The sequence below is a fragment of the Oenanthe melanoleuca genome, chromosome 4 (genome assembly GCF_029582105.1).
Source record: "Oenanthe melanoleuca isolate GR-GAL-2019-014 chromosome 4, OMel1.0, whole genome shotgun sequence".
Lineage (NCBI taxonomy): Eukaryota > Metazoa > Chordata > Aves > Passeriformes > Muscicapidae > Oenanthe > Oenanthe melanoleuca.
The window spans coordinates 47,968,666-47,990,991 of NC_079337.1; the positions used below are offsets into that span (position 1 = coordinate 47,968,666).

General features: G+C 36.8%; 2 protein-coding genes across 4 annotated transcripts in view; one reads left to right on the forward strand and one right to left on the reverse strand.

The window, feature by feature from the left end:
• RFC1 (replication factor C subunit 1) overlaps nt 1-3,468 on the forward strand; it is a 33,769-nt gene extending 30,301 nt beyond the window's left edge. For all 3 annotated transcript variants that reach the window (XM_056489182.1, XM_056489183.1, XM_056489184.1), the window contains 4 exons: nt 337-482; nt 944-1,157; nt 2,167-2,358; nt 2,928-3,468. In XM_056489182.1, the coding sequence (XP_056345157.1) occupies nt 337-482; nt 944-1,157; nt 2,167-2,358; nt 2,928-3,029 (654 nt within the window). In that variant the 3' untranslated portion in view covers nt 3,030-3,468. The remainder of the gene's footprint in view (nt 1-336; nt 483-943; nt 1,158-2,166; nt 2,359-2,927) is intronic.
• WDR19 (WD repeat domain 19) overlaps nt 3,300-22,326 on the reverse strand; it is a 38,193-nt gene continuing 19,166 nt past the window's right edge. Inside the window, exons 24-37 of the mRNA XM_056489181.1 lie at nt 21,591-21,674; nt 20,513-20,659; nt 19,972-20,096; nt 18,252-18,364; nt 17,324-17,392; nt 16,889-16,966; nt 12,438-12,534; nt 10,287-10,411; nt 9,568-9,649; nt 8,818-8,968; nt 7,388-7,511; nt 5,584-5,660; nt 4,783-4,903; nt 3,300-4,019 (exon numbers count right to left, since the gene is read on the reverse strand). Of these exons, the coding sequence (XP_056345156.1) occupies nt 4,789-4,903; nt 5,584-5,660; nt 7,388-7,511; nt 8,818-8,968; nt 9,568-9,649; nt 10,287-10,411; nt 12,438-12,534; nt 16,889-16,966; nt 17,324-17,392; nt 18,252-18,364; nt 19,972-20,096; nt 20,513-20,659; nt 21,591-21,674 (1,387 nt within the window). The 3' untranslated portion in view covers nt 3,300-4,019; nt 4,783-4,788. The remainder of the gene's footprint in view (nt 4,020-4,782; nt 4,904-5,583; nt 5,661-7,387; nt 7,512-8,817; nt 8,969-9,567; nt 9,650-10,286; nt 10,412-12,437; nt 12,535-16,888; nt 16,967-17,323; nt 17,393-18,251; nt 18,365-19,971; nt 20,097-20,512; nt 20,660-21,590; nt 21,675-22,326) is intronic.

Below are 22,326 nucleotides of genomic sequence, written 5' to 3' on the forward strand. Positions count from 1 at the left end.
CTTCACCATGTCTTTTCTGTTGGAGATCACTTGTTTGTGTGAAGTCAGTTATTTGTCTGACTGCACTCTAAACTGGACATGAGAAAAGGCCATGTTTTGGTTTTTTGTTGTTTTTTTTCTTTGAGTTTGGAAACCCAGATAATTTTACAGGTATTTTAGAACATGGTAAAACAGGGTACAAGGGGCTTAGACAGTACTCTTAAAATAAGTTGTTTCCATTGTGGCCCTGTGTTAACTATCCCTCTTCCTGGGGACAGTGCAGTGCAGGGCACTATGTCATGATGTCCATGAGACTTTCAGTGTGATTTGAGTTTGGCATGTGTGTTACTTTTTCAGGCTATTTATGCAAGTGTTCTCCCAGGGGAGCTGATGAGGGGTTACATGTCCCAGTTTCCTGTCTTTCCCAGCTGGCTGGGGAAATTTTCATCCACAGGCAAACATGATCGTGTCATTCAAGAACTGGCAATGCACATGAGTCTCAGGTAGTACTGATATTCCTCTGATACAGCTCTTTCTTGTGCAGTTCATTACCTACCATCAATTCCTTGCTGTGCGTGGTGCAAACAAGTGACACATTCATGTGTTCTGTGAATGTGTTCCTATGTTACTGGGGACACTTTTCTCAGTGCTTAAGTTGAACAAGTCAAACTGGAAACACTTTGAGTATAATCACAGGCATTTTTCTTTTTTCTTCTGAAGTTGTTTCTTAGTTATGTATCTCAGAGATATATCAGTCACCAGACTGTTTGGTGCTCAAATACCTTGCATTGGTTATTCCCTAATGCAGGTATGGAAAAAGGAATGGCACAGCACAGCTTGGCAGTTTGCTCTTATGGCAGCTGAGTGTTGATTTACTGAGGGCCTCCTTACCTATCTGTTCTTGTCTTTAGAAGTCAATGCTGCAGATTTACTTACTCAATACTTTATTTTCATTTCAACAAAGAACTCAGACATGCAAGAGGACAGTAAATTTGGATTATTTGTCATATTTGCGGGATGCACTTGTCCAGCCCTTGAAAGACTTTGGAGCAGATGGTGTGCAACAAGCTGTAACATTTATGGACTCTTACTGCTTGATGAAAGAAGATGTTGAAAATATCATGGAAATAAGCACGTGGGGAGGCAAACCCAGTCCTTTTTCAAAGCTGGATCCCAAGGTAAAATTCACCAGTTATATTTTTTTGTTTCCTGCCATATCTTAAAAAAGAAATCCTGGAATAATTGCTATGGTATGGATGTGCTTTGGAAAGAGCTGAAGTTAGTGTACCAGCTTAACCATAATTAATAGTAGGATTTGTGAATCAGCTGTCACACACACCACTAAAAGTTCAGGGCTAAGTCCTAAAAGATAATCAGGCTGTGCTTCACTCCATAGCCTTACACTTTTTGTTCCTGGTGTAAAGGATTACTGGGCATCAGTTGTGTCTTGGACATAGAAGCAGAACACAGGAAGGACAGGGAAAGCTGGTACCTTTTTATGGGCAAGCTCTGGCTGCAAGATCTGTGTCCTTCAGGCACAGCTCCTGCCTTTCTTACATCCTGCAAAGGAGGAGGAACACACAGCTGCCTGTATTACAGAGCAGGCACTGCTTTCAGAGGCTGCCTTGCAGCTTTCACCTTTCCCAGTCTTGTTAGATAGAACTGCCAGACCTGGAGTGCTTCGTGTGCTGCTCCTCCAGTGTCCAGCTACTGCACTCCAGTGGCTGGGACCCTCACCCGGTACAAGGTGAGCTTAAGCTCAAGTTGCTTTTACAAACTAGGCAGATGTGATCTAATGATTTCCCTCATCCAGGTCAGGTGCTCACAGAAAGAGAAGAACCTTCTGGTAACTAAACCTACATTACTGTCAGGTGTTTTCCCCTAGACTGAATACACTGCTAAGTCTGGCAAGTGTACAGTCCTGCTGAAGGGGGCACTGTGCTGAAAATATTGTAGGCCTAAGCAAGAAGCATCTGAAGATGCACACTTTATTGAGGATTATGTGGGCTTGTTTAAAATGAGCTTTCACCATATGCTTTCTGTGTCCTTTTGAGAGACTCATCTTCTATGTACCTTTAGTCACATCTTTCCAAAGGAAAGTTGATGTGGAATCTCTCAGTAAGTTGGTTAGCTAACAATCTACAGTTCCTAAACTGATACTCAGTTTCCTTCCTTCCACCCTGCCAGGTCAAAGCAGCTTTCACACGTGCCTACAACAAGGAGGCACATCTGACTCCATATTCACTTAGTTCTGTCAAGGCATCTAAAAGGCAGTCAGGATCTGCAACGACCTTAGATCTGAGTGAAGACCTGATTGTGGAAGAGATCCAATCTGATGAGGATGAGCAGGATACTCTTGACAGTGATGCAATGATTAAGGTGATTTAATTTCCTCAGTATTAAACCACCCCACTGAAGTGTTGGGGCTTTTTTGTTTGCTTTCAGTTACCTTTCTGTGACCCTTAACATCATTTTAATGAATTAAGGAAAAAAAAAATCATAGTAGATATTAAAAAAACCTCTCAACTTTTAAATTTTTAACTGGTGGTTGTGTGGAAAAGTCTTTAGTTGCTTCCATCCATTGTCTTATGTTGGACCAAAGTGAGATATCACTCTAAAACTAAGAATTCTGCAGACAGTTCCAAAACTTAGTGATGTTTCAGGTGTTGATGAGGATGGTGCCAGTGGCAAGGAGCCACCCAGGCCTGTGCCTGTGGTTACTACAGATGACAATTTTAGTAATACCTTTGTACCTCTGTAGGTATCACCAACTGTGGGGAACTGTGGTCAGCCCTTAAGATTAAATATTGTAGTCTGTACTCTCCATGGCATTCATAAATTTCACACCTGAAAAGGGAGGCTTTTTCCGTAACACTGACTACATTTTGATTTAAACTTTTGTCAGGTTGCAGCTGGATTTTAAACTGTCTGTATCTTTCTGTCTGTAGCAAAAAAAGGTGAAGTCTTCTAAGCTGCCAAAAAGAGAGAAAAAAGAAGAAACCACGAAAAAAGAAGGAAAAAGAAAAGAGAAAACAAGACATTTAGAGTAAAATCTTGCTTTGGATACACTTTGCTTATCTATCTTCTGCCAGGAACATGAAACAGACCCAGTGCTGCTGCTGGGAAAGTAGAACCAGTGTGGAAAATGCTCCTCTTATAGAGGTGCTGTAGTTCTTGTGCCCTGCTGTGCTTACTCTTGACATGGAACATGTTACAAGCTATAACTGTCCTTGTGCAACAGACACCAGGTGTGCGAACATGCTGAAAATGTCATGTTTAGTGACCTGGCATTTCTGCTGAGTCTTCCTAGGACTTCACTGTTTTTTTTTTGGTTTTTTTTTTTTTAATACAAAGCCCCTGACATTATGTGGTGAAGTCTTGTAAATAGAAATGATGCAAAAACCCCATACATGAATGGCCTATTTGTACATTATAGAAATTAAGCAGTATATAAAATTACAATAAAATGCTTCATAGGACTCTTTTAAAGCTTTGTTTAAGTTCATGGACTGTTCTGTCCTGTCTCCCTCTTTTATTCCACAGTTTTGTTTTTCCTTTCCATACATGATGTGGCACTTCTCTTTTCCTACAATTTCCCTTTTGTTCAGTTAGAGGCACAGAAAAGCAGTGAGGGATTTATCTCCAAAACTTAAGTAGCCTGTACTTGTACAAGTTGTGTCATTAATCAAAACCAGAAAGGAATATTTAAAGAGTAAAAAAAGTTTATTTGAAAATATTCATAACAGTTCAGAACTGATACTGAAAAAGAGAAAAGTAGGGAGGTGGTTTTTCTTCCTGCCATTCACATAACAAAGATGGCCCTGTGGTTATTCTTTGGTGCAGATAAAAATGCAGGTTTTGTTTGTAATAATTACCAGTTTTATTACTACAACAAACTGAAGTACAAAATTTATCAAAAGCTAAATAGTTGCACATATGACAAAATAGAAGTGACATGGCTGTTTTAGGCCTTTCTGGGGAAGAGATGTGTGATGTAGGGAAGAACTTTCCTTGCTGCTTGCCAGCCAACACAAACAGTTCTGGAAATAAACAGAGATGGTTAATTACATTCTGAGATGCACTGTAATAGCAGATCAGGAAAAATAAAATCAACTAAAAATTCCCCAAAAGAATTTTAGTGCATTACTTTGACGTAGAGCTGTGTTTTCACATAAGGTGTCTGTAATAGTAAATCTGCCTTGAAATTTTTAACATTATTGAGGAAAATTGTTAACTCATTTTCAGTTACCATTTTTAAAAAATCCCCGAAGTCCTGGATCTAAGTCTTTGGTATAGACAGAGCCATGTTCTCATTCTTTGAAGTATGAGTATTTCAGGCCAATACTTGGTGCTGGGACAGATTCTGTCAAATAGGCAATATAAGATCATGTAACCTGCATTTTAGATTTGCTCATTCTAGTTAGTACCACTCTTGCTCTCTCTTCCCACACTTAAATCTGAAAGATCTGGAGAAGTTTGGATGATGCTGAGATTTTCAAACCCTTCTCTGTGCTACTCAAGCAAACCTGGTGTTCAGGAACATGTTCCAAACCAGAAGAGCTTTGGATGTTAATGTGGTCATAGGGGTAAACTGAGTGAAAGCCCAATTTAACAACTGGGTTAGTTGCAGTAGCAAAACCTACTGGTGTTTGTATGCCTGAGGGCAAATGAGTGATAGAACTGGGTCTCAAGTTATCTGAGGCACTGAACCAGGCTGTAAATTAAGATTCCTTACAGGGAAAAACTCCCAGAGTCGTCTAGAATGAACCCTGTTAAGTAAAAAGTGCAGACTGGAGGACATACCTGAATTTACTGGTCCTCATCTTCTAGTTTGAGGTACTCTGTGCAGTCATTTATTTTCTTTAGATCAACAATATTAATCCTTTCAGAACACATGGGACACACATTTTCAGTCTGTAACATGCTGTTTTAAAGGAAAAGGGTGACTGGTCAAAAGCTAATTCTAACATTTTTCAAAGGAAGTTAGGCCTAAGGCAAAAAGCCTAGAGCAGAGTTCTGACCAGTGGTATGTAACAAGTGCAGGACAGAACAATAGCTGCTTCTGTCTATGTTTTTCAACATTTGAGAACTAACACCACACCAGGAAGGCTGCTGTTTGCAGCATTTAAACATGTAACAAAGGTTTTAGCAGCTTCACAGTTCCTGACATTGGAACAGAGCTGTTCCATTCCATTGTCACAAATGATTGTTAGGGACTTCACATTATTGCTGTCTCAGTCTGTACCCAATTCTATGTGCATTTTGTTTCGGTGATTGCTGGTGTGCCTGTGTTCCTGCCCTGCACTGTTCCCATATCAGGCCTTCTTCCTGGACAGAACTGAGAACTTATACAAGCGTATCATCCATCTTCAATACTGTTCCTGTTGGAGCCCTGCATCACTGGCCCAATTCTTTATCATATCCTATTGTTTTGGTCAACTTTGAAGCAATGTTCAATGAGTATCTTAGGTGAAACTACCAAGTAAGGGGAATCCTCTTCCACCCGGCCCAGCTGTTACATGTTCTTAGTACCAATGATCTATTAGCTGCTAAAATATGAATAAACACTGGAATACTGCAATAGAAAAAGAAATCCCAACTTACCTTTTGAATTCTGAGTAGAGGGCAGGAAAGTCACAGTGTGGGCAAACTGTCCAGTCATCACGTACCATGTGCCGACCCTGCCCACAGAAACTGCAGGTAACTACAGGGCAAGTGCTGCCTGGCTACAGAGAATATTTACTTTTGGACCTGTTGTTATGTTATTAGAAAGTCTTAGCTATTGAGTTCTAAGATCTTGAACTCAAAGCCCCATATATATGTTACTGTAGCTTGATTACTGTATAAATTCTGTAACTAGAAAAGGAGCTCTCAGAGATGCAGTGTTATCATTTGCATTGCTCTTTTAAAAATGGAAATCTAAGAATATACTGAATTACAGTGTCTAATATTCTTTTAGTTTGGCAATTCTAGATCTAAAGTTCTATCTGTAGATCTGTATCCAGAGCTGTACCTAAATCTCCTGGCATTTTTGGTGTTGTATTATTACATACTAAAAATGCCCCCTAAGCCACAGCACCTGAGCCCAGTAGATCACATTCAGCACTCAAGTTTGTGAGTCTGCCTGGCCTTTGCCTCTTCACATTTTCTCTTTTTTTGTTACAGTTTACTAGCTTACTTTTGATAGAAGGAATTTTTATGTATCTTTTTAATACTACAAAAACACAGCAGCACCTTGCACTATACCGAGAGATATATGCTCTAATATGATATGCAACAGCAGATTGTTTAGACACTGACTCTCATTAGATATTTGAAAATGCCACAGTCCTAGTATCTCAAATACCTGTGACATAAACTGTGGCCAAGCTGGAGCCTAAATAAATATTGTGTAACATACAGTAACATGTACATTGTGTTTGGGTCATAAATTTATATTTGAAATCCTTTGTTTTCCTAAAGATTCTACTCCTGAAGTATACCTGTCATCTTATTCTGCTAAACCAATAGAGCAAAAAGATCCCCACATAATGGATATTAATTTTTTTGTGAGACTTAATTCTTTAGTTTTAATAAAGAATGTTAACTCTAACATTTGTTTCCTGTTCAAGTACGTTATCTTTTTTCTTGCAATTTTAGTATGACAATCCACATGAACCCAGTAAAAATTGTGTTAGTTATACAACGGCTGTACAATAACTTCCACCAGGAATATATGGCATCCTTAGCTTTTCAGTACACTCTAAAAAACCAAAAAAATATTAGAACTTCTCGTTTCTGTAAGGGTGAGTAATGGAACAAATTCTGAGGTCACTGCCTGAACCATTAGCATTGGATGTGCGTAAAAATTCCCCAAAATAGATTTTTGAAGTTTTGTTAGGGTTTTTTGTTCATTTGGTTGGTTTGGTTCTTAATTCTTTTTTTTTTTTTTAATTTGAATCTTGGCAGCTTAGGGGAGGAGACCTGATTCCTCCACAAGTTCCTGTACATGGAAAAGGAAAGGGGGACTTCTGTTAATTCTCTGAGCACTAGAGCCCCTGGGCAAATGGCTGAGCTGGGAAGGCATCAGCAGCACTGGCCTGTCTCTTCTCCCAGCTGCACCAAATGTGTGTGCTGGGGATTCCTGGTGCTGCATCTGCCTTCTCAGGAAGCTGAAGTCTCCCAGAATGACATTTTGAATTTACTGGCTCCCTCAAGTGCCTGCTACTTGCAGGTGGCAAGTGAGGACACTCTATGACAGTCAGAGACAAAAAGAAATTTGGCAACAGATTAAAAAAACCCGTAAGTGCATAAAAATACCTAGCTTGGATCCACTAGAAAACTGAAGAAGTTCAAATGAACTTATTTTTAGAAGGGAAAGCAGCTTTGCCTTTCCTGTCACAGTGCAGAAAGCACAGCAGACACTCACAGTTGCAATGCAGTATGGAAGATTGTTTTTACAGCTGGGACACAGAAGTTCACACTCCGGGAGCTGGAAAGCACAGTAGGGGCAGGCTGTTGTTGGCTCTTCTGTCTCAGTTGTGTCCCGATGTCTAAAACATAGATACAGCTGTGAATAAAACTCTGAAGCTGTTTGAACTTAACAAAGCTGTTTTACAATGCCTTTGATATTTAGCAAGTGTTTTTCCTTTGAATTACTTGCATAGCTTCCAGCTGCTATTTTACATTCTATCAGTTCCTTCCTTTTAACTATCACCCAAGCTTCATCACAATTATGTCAACTCAGAAATAGGTAATTTTCCATTTAATTAGAAACACCACCTTTTAAAAGATGTAACAGCTCCTAATACTTTATAAGATTCCAAAACTCAGGGTCTGTATGTATTGACTATAAAGCTATGGTTTCTTTGTTTCAGAGTTTTTCTGTGGCAGGACCACAATGACCAGAAGTAACAAAAAACTGGCTTTCTGGTATACAGCTCCTAACTGCCTCCAAAAAAGCTGTAAGAAGAGTTTCAGAGAAACACCATAAAAACCAGTATCCATAAAAAAGCTATGTAGGCTGACACTCTTCAGGTCCTGAAAAGATACAACTGATAGAAGGGAAAATAAATAAAACATGGAGATGTTTAAAATTATTAAAGATTCAGAAAAGGGTAGGTCTCTCCCAAGAGGAAAACTATGAGGGATCACCTTAAACTAGCTAGAGACCAGACTTGACACAATGGAACTTGTTGTAGGAGTCAACTGTCATTAAATACTTACATGACTTTAAGCAGAGTGATTGGGTAAGCTCATGGAGAGCTTAGAGACTTAATAAATAAATACCCAAACCACCCATATGAGTTCAGCAAGTCCCTAAGCCTTGGTTAGAGACTAGTAGAATAAATGACAGAAGTGTTACATATGCATGCCCTCTTCTACAATTACCTATGCTTCCTTCCTGGTAGAAAGTATTGACTATGATCAAAACAAAACTTCAGATAAAGAAGAAAATGTCAGGAATTCATATATTTTGTTTGCCTTCCCATTATTTTTTATCTTAGCCATTTAGTCATCTAAATCACAGAAGAGCACAGTGCTGCCCCTGTGTAGCCAACAGTTTGGCTGTAGATTCTAAACTAGAAACCAACAAAACCTGTGTGGCTGCACTTGTGTCTATAGGGAGAAGATGGAAAATGTAGTTGCTGGTTAGGAAGCATTTAAAATGCACATTGCATTTAAGGCTTATCACATTCAAAGGAAGTCTTTAATTCTCAGAGAAAGGTGGGAAAAGGTTCTTAGTCTTTTAAATATAAGACAGTGAAATAATGTGAGAACAGTCCACAGGCTTTATGAGCAAAAAAAGCATTGCAAATAAAGCCTTAAAATGGTGTGCATTTGATTAACATCACTCACCTGACCATTGTTTCAATTTTCTTTTTGTATTTTGGATCTATTTTACACCGATACTCAGGTCTCATCAACATAGCAGCAAAACTGAAGGCTGACTTTTTCAACCCTGCTCGGTGACACTCAATCACAGCTGAAGTCAAAATTGGCACAATATCTGTAACAGAATGAAACAATGATGTCAAATATTTATTTACCAATATTAATGTTTAAAACCTTTGAACTAATACAGCTAAAAAAATACTGATGAAAAAATACTATTTTTCTTCTTTGTCATGGTACACAGTTGCACAATTTGGGCCATTCCTGGAACCATACACAAGAAAATCATGATTTCACCTCTCACTGCCTAACACTCCTGAAGCTCAGCATGGCAGCAGGACTGTTCTAATTTTAACCATTTCTCCCAAATCTGGTCTGCACTCTTTAAAGCCTATTTTTAATCCACATTTTCCCTGTACCCAAAAATAATTTTTAAAAAAGATAAATTAAAATTTTGTGATAAAGTCCCAGAGCCAGTCAGTTCATTACACACAATCCTGATTTGCTGCAGCTGCTCAGTACTGCAGTAATGTGAGGACAGATTAAAGAGCTGGTGAAGATCCCATACTGGAGGCTGTGTATGGAAGAGCTGCCTGGAGGAGGATGCAGAGCACACGGTGTAGTTGCCCACAGGATCACAGGGGGAGATGAACCTTGCAATGCTGATTAATGAGTCACCCTGCAGAGCCCAGCTCCTCTGCTGTCAGCACTTACGTGATGGGAACTTGCTGATGTTGTTGGCCACACGTATAAGCATCCGTGCTCCCTTCATGTGATCACCACGCTTCACGTGAATCTGGAATGCAGCAAACAAACCACATTTACTGCAGCCATTGGAGAGTAATTCCTGCAGCCTGCTCTTGGATGCCAACAGCTCCTTCATGAAACAGAGCTGGACCACAGAAGGGACCAGAGACCTCAGGCACGGCTCTTCCCCAGCCTTTCCGGCCTTCAGAAAGACCACTTGTAGCTTTTGCCTCACTGCTGCTAGAGAGGGAGGCCAAAGCTGGCTGGAGGAATGGATATCCTGATGGGCATCCATGGGTTAACTAACAGAAACCATTTGAGCCTCTGTTTAATTTCATTTACAGAAAAGCACTGATCTACTTATGGATAATAACCTCAAATAAAACAATAATAATAAATAGTTGTACCAGTAGCATACTATTTGTAAGCGTGAATGCAAAAGAAAAACAGGAAGCCATATGTAATTTGCAATTATTCAGCATTTTAAAAAAATATGCTACTCAAAGGGGCAGAAACAACTATGGCTTGTTCTCCTGTGTCTTGCTGTTAGCATGCACATGCACTTGGATTCTGTGATACAATCTACATGACAACATAATTTATGTAAATCCATCCATCCATCCATCCAGTTCAATAAATCAGACACTGTGCAACTTACACATAAATTCAATTTCTCAGTTCCTTACCTTCACTAAAATATAGCTGTGTAGAATCATAAGGTTTGTAGCCATCTCAGAAGGAATTTTAATCTTCTGAGTCTTTAACTCTGAATACATACTGAAAAGAACATCACGTGCATTTCGATAGTTCCCTTAAGAAAAAAAAGCAATGATTAACAGTAAATGCAATTTTTCATATTAATATCTTTACTAATGACATACAGGGAAGCTGAAGTTATGTTGATCCTTTGAATCAAACTACTGTATAACAATTTCTTTGGAAAGCCACAAGCAATTGCTTGTCACAGTATCAGCCAGGAAGTTAAAAAAAATTTACTCTAGGAGAAGTAATCTAAACAGTAGCAAAATATATATAATGGCAATTTAATATAACGAACTTTAAAAGTGGAAGATGTTTTTAGAGCAATTAAAATATTTTGGGGTTTTTTTTGTTCTTCATTGTCAGATATTCAAAAGCTACATTTTAAATGTTAATTTAGCATACTTTTACTCGATCACTTGCTTTGGCAGTTCCTTGCCTCTGCAACCAAACAAACCCAAAACCTGTCAAGGGATAGTTAAAATTTAAATGTTACTTCACTAGGTTATATGCTTCAAGGTTGCCATCAAGGATTGTCCTGAAACCACAGGATTTAATTGAATTATCAATGTAGCTGAAATCAAGTAGTGTTTTGCAATTAGTCTATTCTTAGTTGTTTTTTCTTGTATTGTTTTGGGATTTTTTGCATTATTAGCAGCTGAAAAAGTAATGATCTTTGCAGCTGGAGGCATTTAAAGGAAATACTAGTTATTTCAGCAAACATTTTCCTTTGCCTCCCTATATTTTTCTATCAGCAGATGTTTTTGCTCTACAGAGCAATTTGTAATGTTTTGTTATACACTACAATTGAATCAAACTGTGAAATTTGTGTGAGACAGCTAAATATCACTTCATAATTAGTTGCTGGAAACCAACATTTTTCTTTTATATTGTATTAATGACTCTCAGTAATACATCTTAAAATCACATGATTACATAAAAACAACTTCAAGGAAAACTGCTTAAAATGGCATACCCAAAGAAAAATACCAAGCAGTATGAATTAAATATTATTATTAAATGGATTTTTAAGGAAAGAACAAACTATATTGGTGCAACTTTCACAATCAAGCTCCCTGAAATCTGCTAAAGGAAGAGGGGGCTGATGTAAAACTGCCTCTCCAGAAGAAACAGTTACTACAAGATTGGCACTTTCAATGAGACAAGCATTGTGCTTCTTATTACACTGTTGCAGTACACATTTATACTACTAGGGAATATGAAATGCAGGATAAGATATTGCATTCTAGATACAAGTTTTCAGATTTAGAGAAGCTAGTAAATATTTAAACCCTTGAGCCTTTGCATTTCCTGCTTATATAATTAGCACAAACACATTATTCACTACTACGATGGATTGGGAGACTTGCTTGCCAAGGGTTTCAGAGGTTTTTCCACTCCTTAGCCCAACTCTGAGGAGCAGCTGAGGAGCAGCCCATAAATGTTAATTTGCCTGAGTTATTCCTGAGACTGCTACTTTTCCTTTATAGATTTTTCTTTTGCATAATTGAAGTGAAAAGCAAGCAGTGTTATGGCAGGGTTGTTGCCATGGCTACAGTGGAGTGTGAATAATGGAGGTGGCAACTATTATGCTTCTAGCCCTCTCCTTATTATTTTCTAACCTTAGCAACCCATTACAAAGGAAAACCAAGCTTAAAGTAAGAAAATGTCTGGTCCTTCAACAGAAATCAACTCCTCTGCCCATTTCCCTGATAAAAGTCAAGTGCTAAGACTAAAGGTTCAGTACCAAGTCAGAAACCCTATGTAGAAATGGCAATTCTATGACCTGTAATAGAAAGGTAAAGTCACAGGCTGTCTTAATCACTATGTTTACTTGAATGTATAAAAAACACAGATACTTTCCACAACTTTTTGTTTCTCCCAATATTTAATATACGGTATGAGTCCACAAGCTTTTCCCAAGTCTACTTTCAAATTCAAAACTGAACTTGAATATGATCAAAAGCACCGATACATGTCTTCTCTAAGTATAATCCTACACAAATAACAGCACCCTAAGTAGGGCACCTAAGGAGGTAGCATGAGAGATGCCATCACATCAGAGAAAACAGACTTGCCTGAACGCTGCTCCTCCCTGGCAATTATTATGGCAGTTCTGGCAGCATCTCGGAACTGCTTTAGGGCCATGTACAAGCGGAACAGGTACCTGGCATCCTGAATGAAATCATACAAGAGCAATTAATGTTGACCAAATGCATACTGCTGTATTCCCTTTCTCGACAAGCTCATCCCACCACCATGTTCTCCAAAGAAAGCAGACAAGCTTGCTTTGTGAAGAGCTCTTTGCACGACCATGTTCAGCTATGCCACAGTCCCCTGCAGGGTTTGGCTGCTGCCCAGGCACAGAACGCCCACGCTGGGGGTCTGAGGAGTCCTGGCAGGTGCTGGCCAAGCCCTGTCAGCAGGGATGCAGAAAGCCACAGACCACTATGCACATGGAGAGCTGGACAGGGAAAACAAACAACTCCAGCTGTGTGGGCATTTACAGTGTCAGAAAAGAACCCAGGGACTCCTTTTAGAAATAGAAGTCTAGCCAGAAATGCTTAAATTGCATTACAGATCTATATGCAAACATTGCTTAGTGTGGATGCAGATGACAAAATCTGGCCCCTAATGAATGTATTGTTCTGGGACCAGAGGCTGGACATCCAAGACAGCTAAAAAATTGAAAATTAGGGGACAACCAGCTAATAAGATGCATAGAATTTATAATTAGTTATACTAGGTACTTTTGATAATTATAAACTCAATAAAGGCAAATGTAGCAAACAGTTCATCCAAAAACTGGCAATCTAACAGCAGGCAAATTAGTGAAATATTTTAAAAACAAAACTGCAGTATTGCAGAAAACAAGCATCAGCTTTATTTTTGGAAGTGTAATCAAATGTTTAGAAGACTAGTACAAAAAATACCAAGGATAAAAAGGAGAATTGGTCTTTTGATACCAAATCAGAGTTGGTTTGGTTTTGAGAAAATCCTCAAGAGGTAATTGCTGAAAATACAAAAGAAAATATAGGAATAGGAAAAAAAAGAATAGGAAAAGTAAATATTAAAAATATTATATTTATTGCTGTTAAAAAAGTAGAAAAAATAAAAAGCAAAATTAAATGACCTTGCTTATGTTGAAAAGGAAATATTATGTGAAAAAAAAATTGAGTGAGTGTCACTATTTTATATCACTAGCAGTGATTTCTAAAATGGGGTCAATAAAAAATAAAGCCTGTACATGACAATTTATAACTAGCACATTTGGATTAAATTAAGCTAAATATTGTATATAATGGTATGGTGCTAACTTAAATGTAAAAATGAAAAAAAAAAAGAAGACACTGGCAACTTTATGAAGAGCTTGGCAAAAAAATCCAAACCAACCAATTCTGCAATATTAGTAGTAAATCCAAACATTTAAAGTGTGTTTTCTATGTTAAAATGGTATAAAAATTACTACAACAGTAATTACATTAATCAATGTTGTGTTTCTCTCTGGAATATTGTGTGGGTTTTGTACGTAAGTCTCAGACAGAGCAAAAAAAGTAGAAATTCAAGGAACATATCTTCAATATATATCTCCTCATAGAGAAGAAGACTGCAAAGATTAGCTTGTACTTGAGAAGCAAATAAAAAATTACAAGAAAAAAAATCACAGAAATAAAAAAGCGAAAGAATCACACACGGAAAGAAAAAAAAGAGAAGACAAAAATCTTCTTTTTAACTTGAAATACAAGGAAAAACATTAAGTGACCAAAAGTAATTACTATTAAGTAATGATGGAGCAGAATTTTAAGTAACACATGATCAAAAGATTGAACATCACAAGAACTGCAACTTAAGAATAATGAAATAGTTATCTGGATAATAAAGTAACTGCAACTACTTCTATTAATAGATATTATTTATCCACTGTAAACTGCCTTAAAAAGAATTGCTATTGCCTTAGAGGGGTAAACCAAAAAGTAGTAAAAGTAGTGGGTTATGACATAATTTTTCCCAACTTCTGACATCATCTAATGGCCACAGATGGCCATTCTATTATGATTAGCAGAAAACAGCACTACTTCCCCATGCAGGCTGCTTCTCCACTTTCTCCTGCTGTGGCAGGAAGGGATCCTGTCCCAGCATGGACCAGTGGTCTTATATGGTATTTGCCATATCCCTAACTATATTTCCCTTAAATAATATATTTTAAATACTTACCCCTACATCCCTCCCCCCCAAAAAAGAAAGAAAGAAAAAAGAAAAAAGTGAAAGAAATTCAAGAAAATTCAAGAAAAATTAAGAATTTAAGAAAAATTCCATGTTTTACTTTCATACTCCTACCTTTAAAGCCAGTAAGTTAAAAAGCAAAAAATGCAGGAAAGAATTTTCTAATACAAAAAATTTCTTAAGGTATTTGGAAAATTATTACTACAATCTGATTTAATACTATTTATTCATAATTTTAATTTTACTTTTCTTTTTAAATGTATGTACTCAGAAAATATGCACACAGAAAACAGCAGAACCTTGCTAATTAATGCTCCCTGAAAGAGCGAACCAGCCAAATTAAGAATCTTTATATGCTGACATTAACAAACAATAGTTGGCATAATCATGCATCTAAGAAATATTTTGTAGTTAGACTGACAATAGTGTAGCAAAATTTTGGTGAGCATAATAATTTTGATAACATGGCACTTCATTAAAATGCCACACAATTGTTGGCTGTGAAAGATTTAAAGCAATCAGCCTCCTGTCAGTGATGATCTAGTTTGAAGATCAAAGATGAGCAAGTTTCTGCTGCATGGCTATTATTAAATTGACTCTTACTTTCAGCTTTACAAACACGCCACGAAATAGAAGCTTCTATTTTCTATTAAAAAATAATATCTTGTTTGGTAAGTTCAAGAATAGTCTCCATAGCATAATGAAGATAATAATTGTGTTTAAAGTAGTTTTTAAAGCAAATATGTATGATTTGATAAAGTAAAATTTTGTTACTCACTGAGAGAGACTATGGTAGATTGGATTAAAGCATTCAGAAGAACAAGAGAGAGCTTTTAAATAAGGAAAACAAAGCTCTACACTGAAGTTCAAAACAATGTTAAATATAGCAATAATGGCATTAAAAAATTCCTACGTCTTTTCTAAAATCTTTAGAATCTCTTCACTATGGAGATCATACTGTAGCTCACTTCCCTTATCAGTCCTATGGACTTCTTTGAACAAGTCGGTTAGACTGCTGTTCTGAGAAAAGAGACTGGATGCTCTCTCCACCCAACTTCCATCATAAATATGAAATTAATCTTGCTTACACTGATACTGCATAGATTTTTCATCCAGTGCCTCCAACAGCTTAATTCCCTTTGGGTTCTTGCAGTTGAATTCTCTTTGTTTTGCTACGTTTTGCTTCTCTCATAGTTTATTGAAGTTCACATTTCATATTAAAGTAAGATGTAAATAATAAAGAGAGGTTTGGTTCTTTTTTTTTTTACCTTTTAAGAAAGCAAAGTTTGCTTGTCCATCAAATGCTCAGTGTCTCTAAAAATCTAAAATCTCAAACCCTTGATCCATATAGAGAGGAAAGAGACAGAGTTTCCAATTTCCTAACAGAATTGCAAGCCACAGCTGTAATATTAGGGGTGAAATCAACTTACTGCACTGAGCTCCTGTCATTTCCATAATTACGAAACTTTACTGCCCTCAGCAAGGCATAAACTATTCTTCCATATATATCAGATTGCACCTGACTGTATTTACCATGACTTTGTATGAGACCCTAAATTCCTTGACGAGGCAATTGATTACAGACTGCAACATCCTCACCTGAGGTCTGGCTCCACCACTTAGCTCACATTCCAGATCTGCTGTAGCAGGCAGTAAAACTTCAAGTGGTTCAGCCACTTAGTTCCATAAACTCAAGCCCAAATACAACTGAATATACAATAAGCTCTATTATTATCAAAGCTATTCAGAAACCAAAAAGGAGCTGCTAATTTTGAAAATCTGTCCACAACATTTTATGCTTTACACTGATGTTGAACACAAGAACGATTGTAGCCAGGTCAACTTTGAGGTTTTGACCTGCATCTCCTACTTTGTACCTTCCTTTCTTCCATTGCAAAAGTTAGACCAACACTGCTCCTGCAGGAAGAGATCAGTGCTTCAAGTGGATCAAGACATACACATGCTGACTGTTCATCTGGGAAAGGCAACAGCCAGCTGTCAAACTGGCAACAACAGACAGCTAAGTTTGGTCTCTTACTCTCATTACAAGCATTAATTTGGACCTCCTCTGTCCAACTACCTGCTTTGATAAAGATGACTGAAGAAAAATTATTATATCTAAGATAGTTGCTTCCTTTCTTATATTTCTAAATCTGCAGTTACGGGGTGAATGACTCATGGAATGAACATACAAGTCCTGCTCCTTAACAAAGTCTGTGCCTACTAAGAATTTTAGGACAAAGTAAGCTCAAAATATCTTGTAGCACAGAAATGTGACACTACAGCAGTGATAAAAATACAATACCTGGGGCATGCCATCCCCCTCTCCCATAAGATAGTCAATCAGCTGATTTGTTAGGACTTGATCTTTTGCCCGTCCCACCTATTAAAAAAAGACACAAGAAATTTTGATATGAAAGAAGAGAAAAATAACTTGTTCATAAGAAGCCTTTCCATAATACACTGACACTAGACAGACCATGATTTTTTTTAGTTCTGTACATCCAAATCAGATGATTCTTTGGTTCATCAGCTTTGACTGATGCAGCAGTTCGTATTTATTTTCTAATGTGTTAAGTTGGGATTTTTAGATATGTTTAGATATCATCTTTACTGATTCAGTTTTCCTTCTATTTGCAATCTGTCCAAACACACTCAGTGATGCTGGGAAAATGTCCCAATACTGAAGGTAAACTTCTTAAAAAGCTGAAGAATTTCTTGTTTAATCAAAGTTGCTTACTGTTTCAATTGCCATTTCCATAGCCAAGTTATCTTCTGTGCTCGGACTTTGTAAGAAGTGCCTTAATGCCTACAATGATACAGAAGGAAAGTTAAAACTGAGACATTTGAAACTAATTTTTTCTCGTTTATATCAAGTTGTCTCTCTCTGCATTTTGATAAGACAAGTGGCACACCGAATGCTTATCTCAACTACAGAGGAAGCAGCTGCTTTTACAGATACTCATGCAAGAAACAATTGAGATTGCCAAGTTCTGGTGTACACCTTCTCCTAACTGTGAAAGATGTTCACAGCAATATGGTGAGAAAAAATTAATGATTAATGTAATTAATGTCACAATGTTTTTAATGTCATGAAGCTCTGCATGCCACAGTTGAAGGAGCTGGCATCTACAATGGACATAATTTGCAAAAATCAGTTATATTTTTTGGTATGTGTTCAGTATGCAAAAGCCAAACCTTTAATAAGCATCAGTTCAAAGACTTGTAGCTGATCAAAAGTGTGTCAATTAACACACTTTAATTAACATGTTTTCTTTTTTAAAAAAAGCCTTTAGTTAGGGCACACTGCAGCATATAAATGAATTAGTTACCCTGCAACCAAGTCTCCACTGATCAAGCCAATGAAATGTAAATAAATTGTGGCTGTGGATCATGACACTCAGAGATTCATCGACAGTAGCATATCATTGATTCACCTCAAGCTTCTACTGCTATGAAAAACCTATATGCAAGGCAATGTATCATTCATGGAACACAGGCTAGATAACTGTAAATATAAATAGTTTGCTTACATTTTTTATTCTTTAAGAAAAACCACATCAGTATGTCATCAGTTAAGGCCCTTAAAATCTAATATGAACTTTCCTGTATTTTGAACAGTTTCTATAAACACTTAACTTTCACTGGCTTATCCTTTAAGTACTGACCCGTCCATATTGACCACACAGCAAGAAAAATTTCCCCGCCTGAAAATGTTTCTTTTCTGCTTCAAAATATAGTGCAATGCTCTGGTAATCTTCATTGGTAGTACTTTCAGAACCTGCAACAGACAGATCTGAGTGATAGCAGGGTGTTCTTGTTAAATAAGATAAAGACCCTACTGAACATATTCCTATTCTACTTTGTTTTCCTACCGACATTCAACGAAAATCAAAGATAGACAGACTCAAATTATGTCTTACACATTTCTTTCTATTTAATCAGACTAAATGTCAGACTTTAGGAGCTAATAACATAGTGAAATAATTGTTTCCACAGGTTTTACACCATAATGAGATTTCTGTTTTTCACAGGATCATAGAATAATAGAATGATTTGGGTTTGAAGGGATCTTAAAGACCATCTAGTTCCAAGCCCCCTGCCATGGGCAGGGACACCTTTCACTAGACCATCTTGCTCAGAGCTCCATCCAACCTAGCCTTGGAACTCTTCCATGGATGGGACATCCAAAATTTCTCTGGGCAACCTTTTCCAGCGCCTCACCACCCTTATAATAAATAAATATTTCCTAATCTAAATCTATACTTCTTTAGTTTGAAACCAATCCCCCCTCACCCTGTCACTACATTGTCTTTTAAAAAATTATAATGAAATGGCATTGCTATGATCTGATAATGATTTTTTTCCATCATGTCTTGGCAACAATAAAGCAGGTCAAGTGATTATGAGATTATCACCTGAATTGCTTTCACAATTTCAGAATATGGAAGCATACTTGTATTGCACAAAGCAAGGTTATCACAGCCAATGCAACCATGTTGTAGCACTACTTAAGTCTTCTAACCAAGACTCTATTCTGCTGTACACATGTAAAAAGAAGACAGCCACTACTCCAAAGTTAGTTTTAAACTCCTTTTCTATCCACTTAGATTACAGTTTAAGACATTTTGGATAGAAGTAAGAAAGCATAAGGAACTGTAGAACAATTGTGGCCACCTTGACAACCACCTGCAACCAAACATCTCCAAGATAACTGTTGCCAAGCTTTTATAACCTTCACAATAGAAAATCAATGTCTAAACAAAGAGATTAATTGAAAATACGAGAATTTGGGAGATAAATATGTGAAGCTGATAGGGCACTCTTCAAAGATGCCTCACACAAACAGAAACTATAAAATCTGGTGCCAATTGGCATGGTAGACTGACTGGCTTGATGGCCTAAGATAAAAGACAGTTTCTCAGTAAGGTCTCCTTTCTGTCTCTCACTGAGACAAGAGAAGGCCACAAAGCGTCTTAAAGAGTAGAAAAGGAAAAAAAGTGACATCTCAGAAAAGAGCTGGAAACAAGAGAAAAGAGAACAAAAATCAAGAAATGTACCAGTGAAATGCTCCGTTTCATATCAAGATCAAAGAAAGGGATTTCTCAATGGGCACAAGGAAATAGTCTAGACAAATGTTTTATCTCTATAGATAAACAAAAAAAAAAAACCTGTATGATAGGCAAGGTTTGAAAACCAAGGAGATAGCAAAGCTGAAAGCAAAGTCTGGCTTGCAGGCCTGAAATACACATGTTGCCATATCTGGCCACAATGACTGGAAATGGGAAACAAAACTTAACAGCCATTGTCTTATGATTTCAAATTGGTTAAAATCTACTGAAAAAACAGAAAAACAATTCAAGCAAACTATGAGCCTGGAATACTCACTGATGATATCAGCATAAATCTCCATCTTATTGTGTTGTTGAGCTAATGTGAAAGCTTCATTATTACACTTGGACATAACCAGGAATTGGATGGCAGAACCATAGTCACCAAGCTGCAGAAAGAATCTAATCAGAATGACAAATTAATACCTTAATACTAATTAGCTTAATGAATACACCAAATGTTTTAGCAATATAGTACATAACGTACATACAAATATGACACACTTCTAATCCATTTTATACTTTGATTATTTTAACTAGGCTCCTAAAATTAACTTAGCATAAATAATACAGCATGGCAATTTTTTATTATTGTCTAAACTTAGTACTTCAGGTTAATATAATTTTAATCAGAAAGTCAACAACAAAAACAAAAAATCAGCACCTGTTTAGTTGTCCAAATGTTTGAGAATTCAAATCAATTAACTGAATTTTAGACACTAGCCAAGTACCAATAACCAGAGTGCAGTATGTTAGCAAGCCTCATAAACTCCCAATAGATACAGACTTCTTTTTGATGTGCATAACATGATCGTTACCTGGCCACCATCTTTGCTCCTTCAAGAGACTGTGTTTCTCTCACAATATGAACAGCCTTTTCAGGATTATTTAGGTGATCCAAATACAGTCGAATGACACTATCCCATTGTTTTGCATGTTCATAAGCTATCACAGCTTCTGTGTACCTGCAAAATAATGGTTCCACATCAGTTGTTTTAACTTTGTAAATAACTCCTTATAATACGGTGTGAAGGAGACATAAAATATTTTACTTTCGTGAGATTACTTTGTGGCAACTTCCTTTCAGTTTGCCTGTAACTGCATTGCTCTACATTTACTATGTTCTTTTTAGTTTTTCTATTTCATTTCCTCTTAGGAGAATGAAAAGCAGAAGTAACACAAAAATGTCTACCACAATACTATTTTTGACCAATTCTGCCAGCATCTCTTTTGCTATATATTAAAAACAGTTAATCTCTTCCATATGAAATCCCTTGGGAGCAAGAGAGCCATAAAATCCAAATGTGATAGGCATACAATTTAAAAAATAAGACCTCTTTCCTCTTCTGCAGACAAGAAATTTCTCATTGTCTCACTACACAACTGACACAAACAATATTTTCTAGTCCCATCAATGCAAATATTAAACTCTGATGCTGTTTCATATTTTAAAGTATCATTATTCTGAAGGACGTTTACTTACAGGTAAGAACTAGGAGGAACTAAATTCTGTGATTAAATATAACCTATCTGGGGCTTTCACTTCAGCTAATAACTTGTCATTATTCAATATTCTGCAGCCATTAAAAGTGGAATGATGTTCAGTACTTTAAAACCTTTGATTACTTTTGTTAGAAAGATATTAATTTTTAGACAGGAAAACAATTAATTAGAAATACATTTTTGATACCAGATGAATGTCCTTAGATTACATTTCAAATCTTCAATACACTAAGTGTAAACTTAAGTTTACATATTTTAGAATCCATTTTCGTAAGACTATTTCATGCAAAAGTTTCAGTATGTGTTTTAATTTATTTTACAAAAACACTAATGTATAATAGTAACAACAACAGCAATAATATATTTATATTAAAAAGGAGCATTCAAAAGTACCTGCCATCTGCTTCCTTGGCCTTTGCATATTGTAGGTGAATCTTTGGAGAAGAAACCTGAGGAAGAAGTTCACCAACCTTTGCCCTAAAAAGATAATAGCTATTTAATAAATACAGCTGGTTCCAAATTTTCTCTGGTAAAACTGTCATATTTATATCAACACTGAAAAGGAGTCTGATAGAAGAAACTGAACATAATGGTTAAGAGCTTTAAAGTAATTTCAGTATTTTCAAAAAGCTGCATTTTGTAAGAACCAGAAACTACAGCTTGCTTTATGAGCATACAGGTTTGAAGGCTCTCCTCTTTTTTTCTGAGATGTACAAGCATAAGAAGTGCCAGATCAACAATTTTTACCTCAGGTGTTCTTGGATTAACCAAAGAAGAAGCACAGCATTAAAACTGCAATCTGAAAGATCTATAAAACCAACAAACTAGGCAGTGGGCCTTTCAGGACAAAGGATATGAGAGACTCAGAGGTTGACCTTAAATCTCACCTCTCTGACTAAAAGATGGGCACTCTTAAAACTGAACCTCCCTCTGCAAGAGTAAACAAAACTTGTACCTCCCCCTTCCCAAATCAAGGTTGTCATTACATGCAAGCTAATCCCCTTAACCTAGTGTTCTCCTAGCTCATTTTGATCCCAATTCTTTGATGAAATAAAATTCTAATTTTTCAAAAAAAAAAAGCTCACAATAGTCCAGCCTAATCTTTAGAGCACTCATATGAAAGAGGTCT